Genomic DNA, 26,133 nt, shown 5'->3' with positions numbered 1-26,133 from the left:
CAGACGAGGATGACTTTCTTATGCAAATTGTTCATAAACATGAGAATGCGCATAAGGGGTCGTTCTTGTATAAGGCAGCTATATATGCAGCAAGAACCCTTGGTCTTGGAGAGATAAACGCTCTTATGGAACTCCGAAAGGAGGAATTCAAGAGCGTCATCAGGAACGCCGAGGAAAAACTACTCCTAGGCGAACTGATGGACAAGTCCATGCACAGCGTGTTCTTCAAACACGTGCGTGATCATGGCTTGTCCACCCAGCTGACGTTTTCCTTCTTAAAGTCAGCTGGCCTGATGTCCGAGACTGAAGGGTTCATATTTGCTTGCCAAGATGGTGTCATTAACACTCTAGAATACCGTAGCAAGGTGCTCCAGGTGCAGCTTCTGGACACGTCATGTAGGATGTGTAAACAACACCCGGAGACGCTCATGCACCTTTTGTCAGCATGTCCTGTGCTGGCGAGAGGTGCATATATCCAGCGTCACAACGCTGCCCTGAGAGTACTGTACTACTATCTTCGTCATTACTACGGTATTGATATGACACCAGTGCTGCCTTATCTGCCAGGAGATATTCCCCAGGTTGTTGAGAATGACAGTTGCAAAATTTATTGGAACATGCCGTTTGCAACAACTCGGCGGATCGATCACAACAAACCTGATATTGTGCTCTTCGACAAGGCTACTCGTGACATTTATGTCATTGAGTTCTCGGCCCCGGCTGAATACAACATCTCAGCCAAAGAAGAGCACAAAAGACAGATATATCAGGATCTCCTGTTTGAAATTGGCAAACTTTACCCAGGTTACCGTGTCAAGCTCGTCGTCCTGATTGTTGGCGTCCTCGGAGGGATGAAACAGTCTTTTGTATCCTCACTTGCCAGAGTTCCAGCTTGCTCATCAAAAGCTGAATTCTTGGCGGTCAGGATGCAGAAGGCTGTCATACTAGGTTCCCTCCGTCTACTTAGGAAAATGACTTTGGCCTGCTGTGATCACTAACCGCCTTGTTGTGCGGAGTGGTACAGCAGTAATGGATGGAGCTCAGGCTGGGCCCTCGGAGAATCGGACTCCGGGGACAACCCCCCTGAGCATTTAATAACATTTAATAACATAATAATAATAATGGCGGGCTTGTTACGTGGCCTCCAAGTGGCGCACCGCGGGAAACGCAGACCAGAACACCAGGTCTGTAGGCAAACGACGTAACAGGTGCAGTGGGCCAACTACCCACTGCATTGAAACTCTGAGTTACAACAAGACATAATCTCAGAAGTGCTCCCCACAACCGGTCCTTTTCGGATGAGGACCATTTATCAGGTGGGAGGAGCACACCGGACCCGATAAATGATGATGACACTGGCGCTTTAAGGACTAACTTTAAGTGGACGGAGGAACTGCGAGTCGATCTCTTGGCGTGTTACCAGCGCAGCGAGCCGGGGATGATCGGTTACATAGCCCGGATGCACACTCTTTGGAGTGACATGCATCCGGAGCTAGCACATTTTACGCCGAAACACCTGCGTAACTATGCCGCTCATCTCCGGCGTAACAGACGATCGCTTGTGCCGGATAGAAGGCAGTCTAATAGACTTTCCTTTCCGGCGCAATTACACCAAGAGCGACGCCGTTCCTCCTTGGATAACAACAATCCCTTTATAGGACGGCAAGTAAGTATATCTAAAAAGATAACTTACTCCCAACAACAACTTGACAAGGTCAATGAAGATCTCCTTACACAGATCCAGGAGGATTCCACTCTGCTCGCTGTGAACCAGGTTGTGTATGGTGCAGCAGTTTCGGCTTTTCCGAGAGAGAGACATCGTCTCTCAATCGAGGCAAGGTTGAGACAGCGCATTGCACAACTTGGCGACAAAATTGACAGATCCCGGAAACATGTCTCTCGCATCCAATGTGTGATTGAGTTCGAAACAACCCAACGAGCATACACGCCCCGAGTACGTCGCATTGCTGCTGAACTTCGGTGGCGTCATCACACATTGAATAAAAGTACTCTTCTTGTCATCAAAGAAGAGTCGCTTAATAAATTGCGAGCTCTAGTGACTGCCAAAAAGTCACTAGAGAAAAGGCTGAAACGGCTGGTCGACAATTCGTTGTTCCGATCTAGCCCTTCACGCTTTCTGACACCAAAGACTGTTGTTACCGGGAATTATCCAGCACCTGAGCGGGTGGAAGCCTTTTGGACTGAGTTGTATGGAGATCAACCAAACGTAAACGCCAACACTCCAGCTCTGCATGACTTCAAAGCATTTTGTCGGAAACACCGTCGACAGAATGCTGATGAAGAGAGCCCTGCAGTCAGTGAAAATGAAGTTCGTTTAGCTCTAGATGGCAGCAGAAATTGGGCTGCCCCGGGACCAGATGGCATTAAAGTCTTCTGGTGGAAGAAGTTTACTTCTACCCACCTCCATTTGGCCCGTATATTTACATCCTACATCAGAGCTGACGAACCGATTCCAGACTGGCTCGTAGAAGGGCGAACCGTACTGATACCCAAAAAAGGTGACTTGTCTGACCCAAAAAATTACAGGCCTATCACCTGCCTGAATGCGGTTTATAAAATTTTTACAAAAATTTTGAATAACCGTATCTTGCAGGAGATAGGACCTATATGGCAACAGATATATGAACAGCGTGGCAACAGAAGAGGCCTGTCAGGTTGCAAAGAGAACCTGATAGTTGATCGATGTGTCATACAAGATGCGATCTACTATCAACGCAACCTGTCAATGGCCTGGATTGACTATCGCAAGGCATTTGACTCAACTCCTCATGAGTTGATTTTATACCTCCTCAAATGCCTGGGGGTCAATCCCGAAACGGTGGAATGCATTCGGCGTACAATGCAGCTCTGGCGAACGCGTTTCCATATAGGAAATGGAAACGCACTGCACGTAACCGGAGTTGTAGAGTACAAACGAGGGGTCTTCCAAGGCGATTCCTTGAGCCCTCTGCTGTTTTGCATCTCACTGCTGCCTATATCTGTTGCTCTCCGTAAAACCCATGGGTACTCTGTGGGGCCTCCGGGTGATCGAAAATACTCGATCACCCATCTGCTTTACATAGATGATCTGAAGCTATATAGTGCTAATGAAGATCATCTACAGGCAGCCCTGAACATCGTAGCAGAGTACACACGAGATGTCGGAATGTCTTTTGGGTTGGACAAGTGTGCGGTCATACATCTGGCGAGGGGTAAGTGCTCTGATACGGGTGATGATGTCGAGTTAGTAGATGGGAGCATCTTAAGACAATTAGGCGCCGGAGAGTTGTATAGATACCTAGGAATGGAAGAGCACCGCATGCATGCGGTCTCTGAAGTCCGAGCAACTCTCCGTAGTGAGTATGTTAGGAGACTCCGGAAAATTTGGTCCTCCGAACTTTCCGGCAAAAATAAAGTCTCCGCCACTAACATGCTCGCTGTCCCAGTCTTACTATACTCTTTCGGTGTCCTGAAATGGGCCCGAAAGAATTTACGAGATCTCGACATCAAAACCCGTAAGGTTATCAATATGAATCGGAGCATGCACCCCAATTCATCAGTCGCCAGATTATACCTCTCCCGGTCCATCGGTGGGAGAGGTCTGCAGAGTTTGGAGCGGCTGCATGATCGTTTGGTCCTGGGCTTAACATTCGAGGTTGTCAATTTCACTGCAGACGAGGATGACTTCCTTATGCAAATCGTACATAAACATGAAAATGCGCATAAGGGGTCGTTCTTGTATAAGGCAGCTATATATGCAGCAAGAACCCTTGGTCTTGGAGAGATAAACGCTCTTATGGAACTCCGAAAGGAAGAATTTAAGAGCGTCATCAGGAACGCCGAGGAAAAACAACTCCTAGGCGAACTGATGGACAAGTCCATGCACAGCGTGTACTTCAAACACGTGCGTGATCATGGCTTGTCCACCCAGCTGACCTTTTCCTTCTTAAAGTCAGCTGGCCTCATGTCCGAGACTGAAGGGTTCATATTTGCCTGCCAAGATGGTGTCATTAACACTCTAGAATACCGTAGCAAGGTGCTCCAGGTGCAGCTTCTGGACACGTCATGTAGGATGTGTAAACAACACCCGGAGACGCTCATGCACCTTTTGTCGGCATGTCCTGTGTTGGCGAGAGGTACATATATTCAGCGTCACAACGCTGCCCTGAGAGTACTGTACTACTATCTTCGTCATTACTTCGGTATTGATATGACACCAGTGCTGCCTTATCTACCAGGAGATATTCCCCAGGTTGTTGAGAATGACAGTTGCAAAATTTACTGGAACATGCCATTTGCAACAACCCGGCGGATCGATCACAACAAACCTGATATTGTGCTCTTCGACAAGGCCACTCGTGACATTTATGTCATTGAGTTCTCGGCCCCGGCTGAACACAACATCTCAGCCAAAGAAGAGCACAAAAGAAAAATATATCAGGATCTCCTATTTGAAATTGGCAAACTTTACCCAGGTTACCGTGTCAAACTAGTCGTCCTAATCGTTGGCGTCCTTGGAGGGATGAAACAGTCTTTTGTATCCTCACTTGCCAAAGTTCCAGCTTGCACGTCAAAATCTGAGTTCTTGGCTGTCAGGATACAGAAGGCTGTAATATTAGGTTCCCTCCGTCTACTTAGGGAAATGACTTTGGCCTGCTGTGGCCGCTAACCGCCTTGTTGTGCGGAGTGGTCCAGCAGTAATGGATGGAGCTCAGGCTGGGCCCTCGGAGAGTCGGACTTCGGGGACAACCCCCCTGAGCATTTAATAACATAATAATAATAATAATTATAATAATAATAAATATCGTTGTTATTATATTTATCAATTTATTATTAACATTATAATTATTTCCATTTTTTAACTATTATTATTATTATTATTATTATTATTATTATTATTATTATTATTATTATTATTATTATTATTATTATTATTATTATTATTATTATTATTATTATTATTATTATTATTATTATTATTATTATTATTATTATTATTATTATTATTATTATTATTATTATTATTATTATTACTTCATTTATTCTGTAGTATGTGTACGACTTCGTACATGTGCCATTCTACAAGCGTGTATCTATATATATATATATAGGAGACTTTCTATAGATATAGATAGTCACTCATCACGATATCTCTGGAACTATAAGACCTAGAGACTTGAAATTTGGCAGGAATATTCCTTTTGCCAAGTAGAGGTCAGCTAAGAACGGATTTCACGAAATTCCACCCACAAGGGGGGTGGCGGGGGTGTTCATGAAAAAAAATTCATATTTTTCAATTATGGCTTTTAATAGTTCAAAACTTGGTCAAAATGTTTCAAATTACATTTAGAAATTTTTTAAAAACGAATTCTGTGACATTCCACCCCCCTGGCGTGCCCGTGCGTGGGCGTCAAATTAAGAAAAAATTCGTAAATTTCAATCTATAGCTATTAATACTTTGAAACATGGCCAGAATGCTTTTTTGGCGTTTTTGAGCTGTTAAGAATAAATTTCATTAAATTCTACCCCCACATGTCCGTGCGTGGGCGTAAAATTAAAAGAAATTGTACCTTTTAATCTATAGCGGCTAAAGGATTGAAACTTGGCCAGATTGATTTTTTTGGAGTTTTTGAGCTGTAAAGAATGAATTTTATGAAATGCCACCCTCACAAATCCTTGCGTGGGCGTTGATTAAAAAATTATAAAATTCAATTCCTAAAGGATAATAAGAAGGCATTAAATATAAAAAAAATTAAAAATTTTTATATAAGGTAAAAGCCCTAATAGATGATCATGTACCATTATATGATCACTCTATGTATTTGTATACCTATATTTGTGAATCTATATATATATATAAGAGATTTCCACCTATATATTGACTCATCACGATATCTCTGAAACCATAAAGCGTAGAGACTTGAAATTTGGTAGGAATATTTCTTTCGCCGTGTAAAGGTCAGCTAAGAACGGATTTTACGAAATTCCGTCTACAAGGGGGGTTGCGGGGGCGTTGACAATGGAAAATTCCCATTTTTAAACTATAGCTCCTATTGACTCCAAATTTGGCAGGAATCTCCTATATGTGATGTAGAAATGATCTAAGAGCGGATTTTATGACAATCTACTCCCAATATGGATTGCGGGGGTGGGCGTTAACAATGAAAATTTAAAATTTCCGAGCTATAGCTCCTAGAGAATCCTAATTTTGTATGAATTTTTTGTTAGTGATGTAAAAATAATTTATAAACGAATTTAACGATATCCTACTCCACAAGGGGTTGCGGGGGTGGGTGTTAATAATGAAAATTTTAAATTTCAGAGCTGTAGCTCCTATAGGCTCCAAATTTGGTAAGAATCTGCTCTATGTGATGTATAAATGATTCAAGAGTGGATTTAATGACAGCCTACTCCCAATACGGATTGTGGGGGTGGGTATTAACAATGACAATTTTTAATTTTCAAGCTATAGCTCCTACAGACTCCAATTAAGTAGGAATTTTCTCTAAGAGATGTAGAAATAATATACGAACGAATTTTAAGATACCTCACAGGAGTTTGCGGGGGTGGATGTTAACAATTAAAATTTTTAATTTCCAAGCTATAGCTCTTATAGACTCCAAATTTGGTAAGAATCTTCTATGTGATGTAGAAATAATCTAAGAGCGGATTTTACGACGAATCACCCCCAATAAGGATTGCGGGGGTGGGTGTTGACAAAAAAAAATCTTAATTTCCAAAACATAGCTTCTAGAAGGCGTAAATTTGGTAGGAATCTTTTATTTGTCATGTAGAGATCATCTCAAAACGGATTTCAATAAATTCTACTTCCGACAGGGATTGCGGGGGTGGGTGTTAGAATTTCAAATTTCCATTTCCAAACTGTAACTTCTACAAACTTGAAATTAAGTAGGAATCTTTCATTTGTCATGAGATCATCTCAAAACGGATCCCAAAAAATTCTACTTCCGATAGGGATTGCGGGGGTGGGTGTCAAAATCTAAAATTTTAATTTCCAAACTGTAACTCCTGCAGATTCTAAATTTGGTAGGAATCTTCGTGTACGATGTCAAGTTCAGTTGAGAATGGATTTTCTCGAATTCTAACCCCAAAAGGGATGGTGGGGGCGTTAACAATGAAAATTTCTCGTTTCCAATCGATAGTTTTTATAGACTCGAAGTTTTGTTGAAATCTTTTATTTATAATGTAGAAATTATCTCGAATAGGATCTTACGAAATTCCTCCCCCACATAGAAGTGCGGGAGTAATAATTGTCAAAAAATTCATATTCTTTAAATACAGTTCCTACAAATATAAAATTTGATAGAATCTGAAGAGAAACAGGCAAATACTGGGATGGCCTCCAAGGTCAACGGATTTAAATATTTTTCTTTCTTAATAGTGATATTTTCTTACAACAATCGTCTCTTTGGCAGCGGCAAAAAAGTCGACTAAGAATTTTACATACATTTTTTTTTGCTGATCACATAACTGATGAATTGTTCTTATTATGGGATCGCGAAAATGTAACAGATTAAAAGCATTGCATTTTCTAAACACATGAGATATAGAAAAAAAATTTGGCTACTCATTTTAAGAAAATTCGTAAAAAACAAGTACAAATAATTTTCTATGTATAATTGATGTTACGGAAGAAATTTTAATTAACAGCCAAATTCGTCACAATTTAAGCTAGGCAGATTTCAACTTCACTTATGAGACCTGCAATTACTTTAACTAAAACTTACAATGCTCATTTAAAATTTTTTTTCTTCGTGTCAATTAATATTCATTTTTGGAAGAAAGCCACGGGAATGTTATAGTGATTGCACATTGAAAGTTACAATGAATTTTAGCTAGAATAATCATGTGGACACAATATACAGACCAATTTGATGGAATTTGGAATCTGTGCAAGTCAAAACAATCTTCCAATTAAATTTCAAATCTAGATCTAAAAATACAATTCTATAAAGCGCCCAGCGGAGCGGGCGGGTAACAGCTAGTTACGTATAAAATTTGAATTTCCCGGGATTTGTAACACTCCGTATATATACGGTGCTGTTTGTGTACGGAGTCGTATCGTTTGCTTGCTGTACCTTAGCCACATCGTTAGTTTATTATATAGAATTATATACAACAATACTTTCTCGCAGTGATCTCAAAGTAAATAAATAAAAGGATAACTGCAAGCAATTTACCTTAGTTTATTAACATGTGTGTGAGCACCTTTAAGACTGGAGTTTACTTTTCTACGGTACTAACTTAAATCTCGCGTTGGCTGCATTTTTTACCGCAAACTATCTCCTTGAAGCTACAGCTTATGTAGATATAATTTCAGTGCACCCTGGCGGCCGTAAATGTAAGCTGTCAATACTTTTTTTAACTGTAGTTGCGTATCTATAGGAGGATTACTACACATTTTTATTTTATCTAGTCTGTGGCGCTGACTTTTCTCCATCAAAAAAAAGTCAGGATCGAAAAATGTGAGCGCGCTATAGTATGTGCTGATAAAATTTAATAATTTTATGTAAATAAATTGTTATAAGTGAATATAAATTGATTAATACGGTAAAATTAATTATGACCCACTGTTATAATATACAAATTAGTGAAAAAAAGTACCGTATAATTAAAAAAAATTATACAACCTCAAAAAACCGTTCTGCTTACTGTTAACACATTCGGTAGTCTGGCGCTCCGTTTGCAACGGGATTTTTGAACGGAACTTGGTGCCAGATTCTACCGAATCTGTAGATTAATATTATTTTTATGATTATTGAGTGTCATTATCAAATTGTTGTTAGTAAATGACACAATTCGTAAACTTATAAATAATATTCGTATTATTTAAGGAATGTCATCGTTTCAAACTTCCGCTCAATTAAGCCGTAATGCCACCTACAGGCAACAATCATCAAGACATTGTTGTAGTATCTGAACATTGCTCGAACAGAATTACTCAGATCTTGATCAGCTGAGTTTTCCGAAGAAAGCAAAATCAAACAATTCTAGCTTTTTTAAGTATTGACTGTAGTTAACAAATACGACTGAATTAGAAGAAAATATATTTAGAAAAATACACATGGAAAGTTATTTAATAATTAATTCTAGGAATTTTATACTAAAAATAAATTTTAACATTTTTTGTTATTTAAAAGATTTTTAATTCAAAGTTTGTATTTTTCCCGCGGAAATTGAATGTTTATAAAGTTTCAATATACAGTGAAAGCTGTTAAAAGTTACCGTAGTTCTGTCTCAATTTCTCATAAAACATCAATAAAAGCGAGGAAGACTACCTGGGTAACTTTTAAGAGCTTTTACTGTAAATCAATTAAAGTATCACTTTTCGTACAATATCTAGCAGCATTAATAAAATTTTATATAAATAAGCCGCGAATACTCTTTGACTTAGATTCATAAACTAAATTATCAATTGGATTTTTAACTTTACATGAATTTTTACCTTTTTTGTAATTGAGATAATTGTAAATTTAAATTTAATATCTTAATACTGAATAATTTAAAAACAATAATAATAATAATAATTATAATAATAATGATAAATATGGTTACTGTTATAATTATCAATTTATTATTACCATTATAATTATTTTCATTTTACTAACTATTATTATTATTATGTTATTAAATGCTCAGGGGGGTTGTCCCCGAAGTCCGACTCTCCGAGGGCCCAGCCTGAGCTCCATCCATTACTGCTGGACTACTCCGCACAACAAGGCGGTTAGCGGCCACAGCAGGCCAAAGTCATTTCCCTAAGTAGACGGAGGGAACCTAATATTACAGCCTTCTGCATCCTGACAGCCAAGAACTCAGTTTTTGACGTGCAAGCTGGAACTTTGGCAAGTGAGGATACAAAAGACTGTTTCATCCCTCCAAGGACGCCAACGATTAGGACGACTAGTTTGACACGGTAACCTGGGTAAAGTTTGCCAATTTCAAATAGGAGATCCTGATATATTTTTCTCTTGTGCTCTTCTTTGGCTGAGATGTTGTGTTCAGCCGGGGCCGAGAACTCAATGACATAAATGTCACGAGTGGCCTTGTCGAAGAGCACAATATCAGGTTTTTTGTGATCGATCCGCCGGGTTGTTGCAAATGGCATGTTCCAGTAAATTTTGCAACTGTCATTCTCAACAACCTGGGGAATATCTCCTGGTAGATAAGGCAGCACTGGTGTCATATCAATACCGTAGTAATGACGAAGATAGTAGTACAGTACTCTCAGGGCAACGTTGTGACGCTGGATATATGCACCTCTCGCCAGCACAGAACATGCCGACAAAAGGTGTATGAGCGTCTCCGGGTGTTGTTTACACATCCTACATGACGTGTCCAGAAGCTGCACCTGGAGCACCTTGCTACGGTATTCTAGAGTGTTAATGACACCATCTTGGCAGGCAAATATGAACCCTTCAGTCTCGGACATGAGGCCAGCTGACTTTAAGAAGGAAAAGGTCAGCTGGGTGGACAAGCCATGATCACGCACGTGTTTGAAGTACACGCTGTGCATGGACTTGTCCATCAGTTCGCCTAGGAGTTGTTTTTCCTCGGCGTTCCTGATGACGCTCTTAAATTCTTCCTTTCGGAGTTCCATAAGAGCGTTTATCTCTCCAAGACCAAGGGTTCTTGCTGCATATATAGCTGCCTTATACAAGAACGACCCCTTATGCGCATTTTCATGTTTATGTACGATTTGCATAAGGAAGTCATCCTCGTCTGCAGTGAAATTGACAACCTCGAATGTTAAGCCCAGGACCAAACGATCATGCAGCCGCTCCAAACTCTGCAGACCTCTCCCACCGATGGACCGGGAGAGGTATAATCTGGCGACTGATGAATTGGGGTGCATGCTCCGATTCATATTGATAACCTTACGGGTTTTGATGTCGAGATCTCGTAAATTCTTTCGGGCCCATTTCAGGACACCGAAAGAGTATAGTAAGACTGGGACAGCGAGCATGTTAGTGGCGGAGACTTTATTTTTGCCGGAAAGTTCGGAGGACCAAATTTTCCGGAGTCTCCTAACATACTCACTACAGAGAGTTGCTCGGACTTCAGAGACCGCATGCATGCGGTGCTCTTCCATTCCTAGGTATCTATACAACTCTCCGGCGCCTAATTGTCTTAAGATGCTCCCATCTACTAACTCGACATCATCACCCGTATCAGAGCACTTACCCCTCGCCAGATGTATGACCGCACATTATTATTATTATTATTATTATTATTATTATTATTATTATTATTATTATTATTATTTCATTTATTTAGAAGTATTGTACGACTCCGTACATGTGTAGCTCCACAAGCGTGTTTACGTATAAAATTTGAATTTCCCGGGATTTGTAGCACTCCGTATACATACAGTGTGGTTTGTGTACGGAGTCGTATAGTTTGTCTGCTGTACCTTAGCCACATCGTTAGTTTATTATATAGAATTATATACAATACTTTCTCGCAGAGAGCTCAAAGTAAATAAACAAAGTAAATAAATAAAAGAATAACTGCAAGCAATTTATCTTAGTTCATTAACATATGTGTGAGCACCTTTAAGATTGGAGTTTACTTTTCTACGGTACTAACTTAAATCTCGCGTTGGCTGCATTTTTTACCGCAAACTATCCCCTTGATTAAAGCTACAGTTTATGTAGAAATAATAATTCCAGTGCACCCTGACGGCCGTAGATGCAAGCTGTTAATTACCTTTTTTTAGTATAGTTGCGTATCTATAGGAGGATTACTATACATTTTTATTTTATCTAGTCTGTGGCACTGACCATTCCCCATCGAAAAAAAGTCAGGATCGAAATTTTTGCGTTGCTATAGTTTGTGCTCATTAAATTTAATAATTTCAAGTAGATTAAGTGTTATAATTGATTATAATTTAATTAATATCAGTAAAATAAGGTATAAAATACTGTTGTAATAGACAATTTAGAAAAAAAAAGTACCATAGAATTAAATAAAATTTGCAACCTCAAAATATCGTAATGTTTCCAGTAAACACAGTCGGTAGTCTGGCGCTCCGTTTACAACGGATTTGATTTGAACGAAACTTGGCGCCAGATTCTACCGAATCTGTGGATTGCGTGCTATAGTAAAACCTGCTCTTTTCTCATCAAAAAATATCCAGGATCTAAAAAACGGCGTTGCTATAGTTTCTGCTAGTGAATTTATCAAATTTTAATTAAAAAAAATAATGACTAGTGGACTATAAATTAATTAAATTAGCAATTCACACCATATAGAATACATATTTATTATCAATTGCATCAAACAGTCAATAAGGTGGTTTAATAATTTTCAAACCTCACTAAACCGTTCTGCTTACGGTAAACACATTCGGTAGTCTGGCGCTCCGTTTACAACGGGATTTTTGAACGGACCTTGGCGCCAGATTCTACCGAATCTGTGGATTTATTATTTTATTTTAGTATTCCAACTTGATAGTTAATCTATATTTCAATCTATAACGCTAGTAAATACTTTCTTCGACTTTGGGTCGTTTCCTTAGTTTCAGTTTATCGCATATAGCAGATTCTTTTCAAATTTGGAGCTTATAGGAGCTACAGCTCGAAAATTTAAAATTTTAATTGTTAAAACCCACCCCCGCACCCCCCTGTGGGGAGGGATATCGTTAAATTCGTTCATAAATTATTTTTACATTACTTACAGAAAATTCATACAAAATTATGAGTCTGTCGGAGCTGTAGCTCGGAAATTTAAAATTTTTATTGTTAACGCCCACCCCCGCAATCCATATTGGGGGTAGGCTGTCATTAAATCCGCTCTTGAATCATTTCTACATCCCATAGAACAGATTCTTACCAAATTTGGAGCCTATAGGAGCTACAGCTCGGAAATTTAAAATTTTCATTGTTAAACCCACCCCCGCACTCCTTTGTGGAGTGGGATATCGTAAAATTCGTTCATAAATTATTTTTACATCACTTACACAAAATTCATACAAAATTAGGAGTCTGTAGGAGCTAAAAGTCGAAAATTTTTAATTTTCATTGTTAACGTCCACCCCTGCAATCCATATTGGGAGTAGATTGTCATAAAATCCACTCTTAGATCATTTCTACCTCGCATATAGCAGATACTTATCAAATTTTGAGCCTTTAGGAGCTACAGCTAAAAAATTTAAAATGTTCATTGTTAAGACCCACCCCCGCATTCCTCTGTGGAGTGGGATATCGTAAAATTCGTTTATAAATTATTTTTACATCACTTACACAAAATTCATACAAAATTAGGAGTCTGTAGGAGCTAGAAGTCGGAAATTTTTAATTTTCATTGTTCACGTCCACCCCCGCAATCCATATTGGGAGTAGATTGTCGTAAAATCCGCTCTTAGATCATTTCTACATCACATATAGGAGATTCCTACCAAATTTGAAGTCGATAGGAGCTATAGGTTAAAAATGGGAATTTTCTATTCTTAACGCCCCCACAACCCCCCTTGTGGGTGGAATTTCGTAAAATCCGTTCTTAGCTGACTTCTACTCGGTGAAAGGAATATTCCTACCAAATTTCAAGTCGCTACGCCTTATGGTTCCAGAGATATCGTGATGAGTCAATATATAGGTAGGAATCTCTTATATATATATATATATATATATATAGATATATAGATATAAGATATATATATATATATATATATATATATACAGAGTGTCCCAGAAGTAACGGACGCCATTGTAGCATCTGATAAACAAAATAATACTGAGACGAAAAGTCCTTAGCCATTTTTTAATCAGGAGCATAGATACTTAATTATTAATTAAAATAACGTCCTTTTATGCGTTAGAGAGAGCACTAGTGTCAAGTCAAGTGCATTCCAACGAAGACGCTTGCACGTGTGAATGTGTAAGTAAATATGTGTGACTATGTTGGCTATAAACTAGTTAGTCATACAGTTAGTTGTGTCTTTGTTTGGCTCATACTTTACTGGACACTGGCGCTCTCTCTCTAACAAATAAAGAGACTTTATTTTTACTTAATAATAATTATCTATACGGTTAATTGAAAATGGCTAAGGACTTTTCGTCTCAGAATTATTTTTTTTCATCAGATGCTACAATGGCGTCCGTGACTGGGACACCCTGTATATATATATATATATATATATATATATATCTAACATATAAAATTGTCGTGTCACAATGTTCGTTACCATACTCCTCCGAGACGGCTTGACCGATTCTCATGAAATTTTTTATGCATATTCAGTAAGCCTGAGAATCGGCTACTATCTATTTTTCTAACCTCTAAGTGATAAGGGGTGTTCACCCCAAAAGTTTTTTTTTTATTTTTTTATTATGTGGCATCAAAAAATACATACAACTCTAAATTTGCACTTTTTTATCACCAACCCTTGCTTTTTAATAGTCATTTTCATAATTTTATCATTTTATATCCCGCTCGATAACATCAATTATTATCACTTGGTAAGTTATCCCCTCCATGTGTCTACCGGTGTCACTTCTCACTCTGTAAACAGCACGGAGTAGGGATGTTATCTCTACAGTTTTCGGCTATTATTAGTGTTTATGCTTCAAGCGTAGTAGTTAAACATTTTTACTATCTCAGTGTAACTCTCATATCAAATATATTCTCGAGTAACTTTATTATTTATTTATTAATAACTAATATTATTGAATATAATTAATTATTAATAACTAATAAAATTATTAATTTTGAGTGTAAATCGCACGATCAGTTAATTAAGTGACTTACATAACCTCTAAAATACTCATCACGTGTCACGAGTTCCCGCAAACAACGGCTATTGAGTTGTAAGTATAAATTATTTTTTACGTTTATTATAAAATCAAAAATTTTTCTTTCTTATTTATAACGAAAATATTGTTGGGAATGGTGAAAAACGAATTCGGTGAAAGTTAGATTTTTATTACAATTGGAAAATTTTTTTTTGTGTTTACTTATAAGAGCTCTAACTTAGATAATTAAATATAATAATTAAATAATTCAATCATTTCTATTCATGTGTGTTTTGTATTGTACAGTGAAAAATGCCAACAAAACGCAAAGGGGCCAATTTGAGCCGTGATACAAATAAATCTATAAGCATTCGAAATAGAAGAGCCCAAAGAACCGAAGAACAAGTTCAGGAAGAAAATACTGGAGCACGTGTCGTGAGTGAAGTCATGAGATTAGAACAACGACAATCACACCGTTTTACTGTCAATAGACGCAGAGCGAATGACCAACAACGCCAACAGGCACATCGAGCATTTGTAGCTACATCATTTCTGCGTCTAGCATTCCAGTATGAGCCCGATATTGAATATTATGCTCATTCAAAAGTATTAATTGGTGCTATGGACAAAGAATGCCCGTATTGTCATGCTTTGAAATTCAAAAATGAACCAGCCGGGATGTGTTGCGTGTCAGGGAAGGTACAACTACCTGTAATTGAAACACCACCGGAACCATTGAACGGTTTGCTTATCGGCACAGATCCAGATTCTAACGTGTTCCTGAAGTCCATTCGAACATTCAACTCATGCTTTCAAATGACATCGTTCGGAGCAACAGAAATAGTTCAAAATACTAATGCAAATGGTCAACAATACAATTCTACATTTAAAATCAGAGGTCAAGTTTATCATAAAATAGGCTCATTGCTGCTAATGCCAAACGAACCACATGTATTTATACAAATCTACTTTATGGGAGGCGAGGACTCCGGAAGCGCACTAGCCAATCGGGTGGATTTACGTTGTGGCTACAATAACCTTGATTCATTCTTTGCTCGACGCATCGTCAGCGAGCTGGATGCTCTATTGAATGAGCATAATGAATTGTTGAAAATATTCAAATCCCACATGCACAAATTAGAACGCGATAATCACGCTATTGTTATTAATCCTGATAAAACATCAGCTGGAGAACACATTCGTAGATTCAATGCACCTGTTGCAGACGACGTTGCTGGAATCATGGTTGGCGATCGTACAGGTGCACGAGACATTGTGATTCGTAGGAGAAATAATAATCTTCAGTTCATTGCTGATACACACCGTTCATATGACGCTCTCCAATATCCGCTTATCTTCTGGAAGGGGCAAGACGGATATAGCATAAATATTAAACATCGAGATCCCGTATCAGGTACTTCATTTATTATGAATTTGATTATTACACTTTTAACAAAACAATTAAATTATTAAACGCAATTAACTTAAATTAATATTTATGAATATATTATTACAGGAGCCGAAATAAACAAGAACGTTAGCTCGAAGGATTATTATGCGTATAGATTGATGATTAGACGCGGGCTCGATAACGTCATTCTACGATTTCGAGAGCTTTGTCAACAATTCATGGTCGACATGTACGCGAAGATAGAAGGCGAACGACTACGATACTTACGATATAATCAACTCAAGCTACGTGTGGAAGAGTACATTCACTTGCGAGACGCTATTGTCAACAACGCTGACGCCGCCCAAATTGGTAACTCTGTCATTCTACCATCATCGTACGTAGGCAGTCCACGTCATATGCAAGAGTATATACAGGACGCTCTGACTTTCGTGCGCGAATATGGGCAACCGTGTTTATTTATCACGTTCACATGTAATCCAAAATGGCCAGAGATTACATCTTTGCTGTTGCCTGGCCAAAATGCAATACATCGTCATGACATTAAAGCACGTGTGTTTAGACAAAAGCTGAAGTCATTAATAAATTTTATTACTAAATCACATGTATTCGATCCCACACGTTGCTGGCTGTATTCGGTTGAGTGGCAAAAGCGAGGATTACCTCATTCCCACATTTTGGTTTGGTTAATCGACAAAATCCGTCCTGAAGAAATAGATAATATAATTTCTGCAGAAATTCCCGATCCGTCTACTAATCAATTGCTGTTTGATATTGTTACAGCAAACATGATTCATGGCCCATGTGGTACTTTTAATCGTTCATCGTCTTGCATGTCAGATGGAAAATGTACAAAAAATTTCCCTAAAGATTTCACTAACGATACAATCACAAATGTCGACGGATATCCAATATATCGTCGAAGGAATCCAGATAATGGCGGACAATCATTTATTAAAAACATCAGCAACACAGACATTAATATTGACAATCGTTGGGTCGTGCCATATTCGCCCCTGCTGAGCAAAACATACAATGCTCATATTAATGTTGAGTTCTGCAGTTCTGTGAAGAGCATCAAATACATTTGCAAGTATGTCTATAAAGGCAGTGACATGGCGGTGTTTAGAGTGGAAAATACCAATGTGAATGCTCCTCCAGTAAATATAAACGATGAAATAACGCTCTACCAAATAGATCGGTACATCAGCTCCAATGAAGCTGTTTGGCGTATCTTTGGTTTTCCAATTCATGAACGGGATCCAGCAGTTGTTCAGTTAGCCATTCATCTTGAAAATGGTCAGCGTGTATATTTCACGAACGAGACAGCGATTGATCGTGCTATAAATCCACCAAAAACTACACTCACTGAATTTTTTGAATTGTGTTATCGTGCGGATGATTTTGGTGCCTTTGCACGTACTTTACTCTATTCACAAGTACCACGCTATTTCACATGGGCTCAAACAAAACAATGGATACCTTGCAAGCAAGGCTCACCAGTTGATGCATGCCCCAATTTATTCAAATCAAACGCCTTGGGGCGAGTATTTACAGTGAATCCAAAACAGACTGAGTGCTTTTATCTTCGACTATTGTTGGTTAATGTTACTGGCCCATTGTCATTTCAAGATATACGTAAAGTGAATGGGCAACAGTATACAACGTATAAAGATGCATGCCTTGCACTCGGCTTGCTAGAAGATGACAATCAGTGGGAATGTATGCTTGCTGAAGCAACATTGAACTGTACAGCAATACAAATTCGTCTACTATTCGCTATAGTGTTGACTACATGTTTTCCAGCCCGAGCAGAGATATTGTGGGATAATCACAAAGATTCAATGACTGATGATGTATTGCATCAACATCGTACACGGTGTAACGATCTAGCGATAACATTCAGCGACGATATGTACAATGAAGCATTGATTGCTATTGAGGATCTTTGCATTATCATTGCCAACTTACCACTCAGTCATTTCGGTATGAATTCGCCAAATCGAGGTGCAACTGATTTAATGAACACTGAAATGAACCGTGAAATGCAGTACAACACTGTAGAAACGGCGGCGATTGTTACTCGCAATGTCCCACTAATGAATGAGGAACAAAGAACCATTTACGACCGCATTATGCTCGCAGTTTCAGCAGGACAAGGTGGGTTTTTCTTTTTAGATGCACCAGGTGGAACTGGCAAGACATTCCTTATTTCGCTAATTCTCGTCAAAATACGATCCAATAATGGCATCTGGGATGAATGTACCATAGCACACAAACATTCGCTTGAGGCGTTGAACAGGACATTGAAAGATATTAAAAACAACGACAAACTATTTGGTGGCACTCTGTTAGTCCTTTCAGGTGACTTCAGACAAACACTTTCCGTCATTTCACGTTCAACATACGCTGACGAAATCAACGCTTGCTTAAAATCATCGACATTGTGGCGTAATGTTGAAATAGTACATCTGAAAGTAAATATGCGCGTTCAAATGCTTCAAGATCCATCCGCTGAAACATTCTCAAAACAACTTTTAGATATCGGCGATGGAAAAGTCACTATAGCTGAAACTGGATACATAAAATTAGCGAATGATTTCTGCACAATCATTGATTCGCAAGATGCTCTCATTGAACAAATATTTCCCGATGTACACACGAATTACATAAATCTCTAGTGGCTTGCAGAAAGAGCAATGTTAGCTGCAAAAAATGTGGACGTTGACATTTTAAATCTGAAGATACAGTTATTGCCAGGGGACTTGGTATCATATAAATCTATTGATACAGGTTGCGATGACACTGAAGCTGTAAATTTTCCAACAGAGTTTTTGAACTCACTAGATTTGCCAGGCATGCCACCACATAACTTACAATTGAAGGTTGGATCTCCAATTATTTTGCTTCGTAATTTGAACCCGCCACGGCTATGCAACGGTACGCGATTAGTCATTAAAAAATTAATGAAAAACGTTATCGAAGGCACCATTTTAAATGGCAAGTTTCGAGGTGAAAATATATTGATACCACGAATACCTATTATACCCACAGATGTGCCAATTCGATTTAAGCGTATTCAATTTCCGATTAGATTGGCATTTGCAATGACTATTAATAAATCCTAAGGCCAAACAATGTCTGTTTGTGACTTAGATTTGAGCACACCATGTTTTTCACACGGACAATTATACGTTGCATGCTCTCGAGTGGGTAAACCATCAAGTTTGTTTGTATTAGCTAAAGACGGGCTAACAAAAAATATTGTTCACGCTGCAGCATTAAGAGATTAATATTATGTAATTAATTAATTATATAAATAATTATTACTTTTAATAAATTAAAACAATTAATGTTTGTTGTTTTGTTATTTTTAAACAACATTCCCTCATTGTTCACAGCGCTCCAGGCCTTTTTGACTCATATTCCACATCCTTATACACTTCCAATAAGTTAGTAATTTTTTTTCGACACTAGAAATTCTCTAGAAATTATTCACATGGCAAAACAACGTTTGCCGGGTCAGCTAGTAAAGATATACTTTCCGTGGTCTTTTTGATGGCCAACTCGATGCGCGCATACAGATTCCGCTGCTTATCTAATCTGGTATATGAAAACCCTGCTTGCGATTTCTGACGATTGTTGTGAGGTTGACCATCTCTTGTTATGATCAACATAGATCGAGGTACGTTTGGTGTACCTTGGATGAATAGATTCGCGAGGGTTAACCAACATCTGATTTTGATTCTGGTACTTATTTCATGACTTTACCGAAGTCAGTGTATTTCTTGGGGAAGCAATAAATTCTCTAAATAGGTCGAGTGGGGCATTACACGTGCAGCATCTTTACTAATACTAATGCTACCGATATCTCATGACTACCACTACTAACACTCTACGTATTGAATATTCGTTGATGTCTACACTACTGGGGTTAGTTACTTTACCAGCATAGGAGTAGTTACCGTAGAAAAATGGTATCAAATTGATGTCAGGTTGTTATGAAAAAAAAAAAAAAACACGACACGGCCTGAGGTACCGAGGGTGGGGATAAGTGAGTGTGAGAGAAGTATTGCATTTATAATGCATCTCTCTTGTAAGAAAATAGTAATAATAGGAAAATCCACACGAGTTACACAAGACCGCAAGAAGCTCCAGACTACATTTTGAAGTTGATAGAAGGTTACACTATCCCGTTTGTAAAAAAAATGAGTATCATTTCCTTTTTCCGAAGCAAACAAAAAGAAGTTCAGCACAAAAGTATCGTTCCGAATGCCCACAAAAATAAAACAGTTGCTGAAGTTGGGAGCCTTGGAATTAACCAGCGGTTTGACAGGTTTCATCTCTCCAATGTTCCTGATTTCCAAGTCGAATGGTTCAGCTCGCCAAATCTTCAACTTGTACCAACTAAATCAATACCTGATTCCAAAAAAGTTTCGGTTAACAAATCAACAGAAAATCCTACAATTTCTTCAAAAAGGCGATTTTCTAGCGAAAGTGGACTTATTTCAGGCATACTTTCATATTCCAATAAAACCAAGTCATCGAAGATATCTTTGCGTAGTTTACAAAGGCAAGGTTTACAATTTCACCTGTCTCCCTTTTGGTCTGGTGACAGCACCACTAGCCTAGATGTTTCATAATATTACTATACCTGATTGTAATTTTAAATAAATGTTTTGCCTATTAGCTTCCAATACATTTCTTGTAAAATTACAATAGAAATTTTTAACAGTGTATTTTTGTTTTCTTACAAAAGATTAAATAGCAATTATTTGATTTATTATAATTTTAGAAATTGCAATAATAAAAAATTAGACATTGTATAATAAATAGTTCATTTGCTTTTATTCTATCATTTTGCTTCAGAGAATAAATAAAATTGTTAGCATTAGTAATATTTTTATAATACTTACCTTATTATTATAATCATAGTAAATTAAGAAATTGAATTGAATATGCTAAATGTTGATTGAAATTAAAAGGAAAGTTGAACATTTCTCGTTAGACAATATTTTTTAGTAATGACGAGTCACACTGAGAAAAATTTTTTTTTGAAAAAAATGGGCATTGTTGGGACAAAAATTAATTTGTTGAAAATTTAACTTCTTAGTTGAAGAAATTAAAATATTTCGCACAGTAACTTTTTTTGTGAAAAAAAAAGATTTTTTTATCCAAATCTAGAAAACTTTTTTTCATCAACAAAGTTACTTTGAAAAAAATTTTCATTTTTTCAGCTAAGAAATAAAATTGTTTAAAATATGTTAACAAATTAATTTTTTATTTCAAAATTGCTCATTTTTTTTAAGAGAAATTTTATGTCTTAGTGTAAATGGATTCATTCAAACGATCAGTTTTTAGTTTATCAAATTTTGATTTTTTGTCCGATATATTTGAAAGTATTATGAAGTCTTTTATAAATTCTATGAATGTTTAACTTTCCCTTTAGATACGTACTTTAAAAACTATATTAATAATTTTTTTTTTATAAAAAATAAGATGGATGGATCGACAAATAAATAAAGAATAATCTGTATTCATCATACTTAATTTATTAATTTCTTTATATTTTGGTCAATATTTTCAGAAAATAACACTCCAAAGCGAAAAAATCGTATAATTTCACCCACCCTATATAATATGTATAATATATACTATTTATAATGTATACTTTTATTTTATAAATAATTATTATGAGTAGTAGCTTACACTTAAGATCTTCAGATATGGGTAATCTTTGTTGTATGTATAGACATCATGATGCAATAAGGAAATAGTTTAATCACCATAGGATTCAAGCTAAATTAATAGAGCTAAGGTTACCCATGCCTGCCTTAGATTTAAAATGTGGTAGTGTATTTTTTTTTCTTAATGAGTTGACTATGAAATAATTAATCCTTAAAAACATCTTAGTTGGTCGATATTTCATTTTAATTTTTTTAAAACGAAAATTTAAATGAGTTTCTTTTCTCATAATTACAATATATCCACTAACTTTTGAACTAATTATTTATATTTATTTTTTGTTTTGTTTTTTTTTTATTTCTTATTTATGAATCTCGGATTCTATGTTAAAATACTAAATATAAGTCGATAATAAAGTATACAGATTTAAATCACAGATCAATAACGAAGAATCCCGACTGAGATCGGTATCGAGCAGAATTTATTTATCGTAATATCCCTGATTGAACTTACGATTAAAACATACTTTAATTAATTAAATATTAAAAATGCTACTGCTTAAGAGCATTTTATCTTGGTAAGAAATTTAAAATTTAATTATTTTATTCATTATTTATAGGATTATTGAATAATAAATGTTGTACGATTAAGCAAAAAATAAATAGCATCAACAAATTGATATAATAATGAGTAAAAAATGTTTGCAATCACTTATATCTGTTGAATGCATGTTATATTTTGACACCATAGTCAAAAGGCAATGCACAGTATTAATAACTTACCAAGTACGTGTGTTTATTTTATAATGAGTGTATCAATCTTTTCAACCATTCTATTATTTATATGTTTTATATTCACATCGTTTTGTTTTAAGTTTGTTTTTAAGAGAATTCAATCAAACATTTTTGAAGTCAAGCTTATGTCGATAAATGAATAATTAATTAATGGAAATAATTATTCAGGTAAAAAACTTGTTCCGTGTTATTTTTTATCTATTTACTCTTAATAGATCTAATCTGCTTGCTCAAAATTAAAACCCTTGATTAAAAATTTTGGTTTAGACATTTGAAAATTTTTTTAGATAATAATATTTAGGATTTCAATTTTAAAAGTAATGAATTCGCTCCGAGTTCATTTTAGACCGGAGAAAAAATTTTTCTTTAATCAAGTAACTAAACTTAAAGGATTTCATCTTCTTGATTTCAAAAGAAAAATTCTTAAACAAACAAATTTTTCTTGGTTTAAGTAAATTTTACTTGATTCAAATTAATTTTTTTTTCAGTGTACATTTATATTTTTTTTTTGTGAATATATATTTAGTCTATGCAGAAATTTGTCACATAAAAAATTATATTTAAGGTAATTTTCCTGTGAAACCACTTTTTGGCAGATTTTGTTAATTTTTTTTTCACAGTTTGAAAATAAATTAAAAATAAATCACTAATAAATCCCGAAAATTCAGAATTTTTTAGTGTTTAAAATTCAATGTATTTAATTACAAAATTTCTAATAAATATTATTATTTTCCAAAAAAATTAATAACAAATATTCTCTGTTATGCTAAAAAAAATTCCTCGACAGAATTGGAAAAAAAAATAACTGAATAAAAAAAGAATGTTTTTTTGATAAATCAATAAAATAAAAGTAGCACTTTATCGTTTTGTTGCTGAAATATAATTATTTAAATATTTTTTTTTTTTTTTTTCATTTTAATATAGTATTTCTATGGTAAGTAATGATTTGAGAATAGTACACTGAGAGAAAAAATTTGTTTTGAAACAAAATAGGTATTGTTATGAAAAAAAATTAATTTGTTGAAAATTTTATTTCGTAATTGAAGAAATCAAAATTTTTCTCAAAGTAACTTTCTTGTTGAAAAAAAGTTTTTTTGATTTGGAAAAAAACAATTTTAGATAGACAACTTAAGAATTTTTATCCCAAATTATTTTTTCCTAAAAACACTTTTTATTTCTTCAGCTAAGAAATAAAATTGTTTAAGATTTTCAAAAAATTAATTTCTTATTTCAAAATTGCTAATTTTTATAAAAATAAATTTTTCCTCTCTACCTTAATTCATTGAGAGTGAAGTTTTTGGAATTATCACCTCCGGTGCTAGCATTGTTCTCGGAGTGAATAAGACAGTAGTTATTCAGGAGAATAGTGTAGATATAATCAGACGTAACTTTTTCATGGATACATAGTCAAAAATTCTAAGCGTTTCAGTAAATTGTTTATTTTTTCAGTTTTGCAAGCAAGCAGTTGATCATAAAATCAAATATTTTTTTTAAACTTGAATCGATATCTTTATTGATTTGAGTTGAATATATTAGAGTTAAACTAGATTTAGTCAACAATTTGTACTTGAACAAAAGTATTAGTCAATTAAAATTATTCTTCCAATTTATTATTAATTTCAGTTCATGTATTTTCAACACAAATGTTTTTGTATAAAATATAATAAATGCCACTAAAATCATTAAAAAGAAAAAAATTAAAATTTTTATAAGATTTTTATTGAAAATAATACAACAAAATGTTTCATAATGATAATCATGTAGATAAAAATAATTAATATTTATAGATTACGTACGATTCTACTCGGTTTTATAATAAATGTATCTTATACAACTCTGGAAATAATAATATAATCCTTTTACTATAATAATAATATTAATAATATGAATAAAGACCATAAAGTTAATAATTATCTTTACAAATAATAATAATAATAATAATAATAATAATAATAATAATAATAATATTAATAATAATTATTATTATTATTATTATTATTATTATTATTATTATTATTATTATAAAATAAAAATAATAAGAATAATAATTATATTAATAATAATAAATAAGGTATTTACCTCATTAAATCTAAACTATCCATAATCGTAGTTAATATACGAGAGTGATGGATTGGTTTGTTTAGCAGTTATGAATGGATGCTTAATAAATAAAATTATACGTTGCTTAGATATGCACATAAAGATATAAAGTCATTTTTGGTCCCACCTAACTGCAAACATTATATTCATACATTTTCATGGTTTAAATTATTTATTTGCGTATGTAATCATTTGTTTTAATTAAAAAAAACTATCATTCATATATTATAAAAAAGTGCTATGAGAATTTAAATCTATTTTTTTGTATTACGTATATATACGTGTCATATGGATTTAGTATTTAGTGATATAGCATGAAAGTATATGGGTAAATTTTATTTTGTTAATATCATACTTTTTAAGTCGTTGGAATTTTCTATGTTTCTTCATTTATTAAGCTTTTCAACACCGGTTTTAGTTTTTTTTTTATCACATTTCCGCTATACCATAATCATATACTGATGAATCATTTTATCATGTTTGCTGTTTGTCATTGTTCTTTGATTCGGGTTTTATGTTTTCTGTTCAGTGTTCTTCTGTTTAATTACAACTGGCATTAATTGTCACTTCATTTACAAGATCTTATTGTTTATTACTGTAAATTATCTTAAAAGATAACAAAATAATTGTTTTGTATAACGTAGAGTAGAATGCATAATATTACTTTGATTATTTATGTCATTATTATGAAGGAAAATAACAATATTTAATATAATGAAAAAAAAAAAAAATTTTTTTTTTGATTGGAGCATTTTTTTGTCTTGTGAATAATTTTACTATTAAATCAGTCTCATATACTTTAGCTCTACAGGCTCATGAATATTCATAAAACCACGGTTCATTCACAAGGCAAAATAAAATGCTTTAGGATACTAAAAATTTTAAAAGCAAATGCCAGTTATTATCTTTATTATAAATTTAAAAATGTAGAGCTTGATATGTACTTTTTTCCCAGTAAAAATAATATTATTTTTAATTCAAATAATCATAATCAATTTTCCATAATTTTCTTGATGTATACAATAGGATTTCTTTCTAATACAAGAAATTTTTCACGTTGATTAACATATGTTAAAAATTATAATTTCACAACCATTTTGATAACAATAAAAAAACGTTTTTCAAATTATTTATAAAAATTAAAATATTTTACATTAAAAATTTCATTGACAAGTTAACTCCTCGGGATTCTTATGGAATTTCTTGTCTGTACAATAAGTATAATATACAATTTAATTTTTTGATTAATTTTTATTTTTTTTATACGAACATAATTTAGAAACATTTTTAAAAATGACGCGTACATTGTTTCAAGCATTTCTTACACTCTTTATAAATTAAGATTATATAAACATCTCATGACAATCGTATACGTTCACATTTTTTTTTTTTC

General features: G+C 34.9%; 1 protein-coding gene across 1 annotated transcript; it reads left to right on the top strand.

The window, feature by feature from the left end:
• The first annotated feature begins 15,722 nt into the window (after positions 1-15,722).
• LOC123271745 lies at positions 15,723-20,804 on the top strand. The gene is made up of 3 exons (XM_044738141.1): positions 15,723-16,011; positions 16,267-18,781; positions 20,396-20,804. The coding sequence occupies exons 1-3, from the start codon at positions 15,723-15,725 to the stop codon at positions 20,802-20,804; spliced, it is 3,213 nt and encodes a 1,070-aa protein (XP_044594076.1).
• Positions 20,805-26,133: the final 5,329 nt, after the last annotated feature.

This window comes from Cotesia glomerata, linkage group LG9, assembly GCF_020080835.1.
Source record: "Cotesia glomerata isolate CgM1 linkage group LG9, MPM_Cglom_v2.3, whole genome shotgun sequence".
NCBI classification, from domain to species: domain Eukaryota; kingdom Metazoa; phylum Arthropoda; class Insecta; order Hymenoptera; family Braconidae; genus Cotesia; species Cotesia glomerata.
Note: the sequence above shows the minus strand (reverse complement) of the source record. Positions and strands in the feature narration are given on the sequence as shown.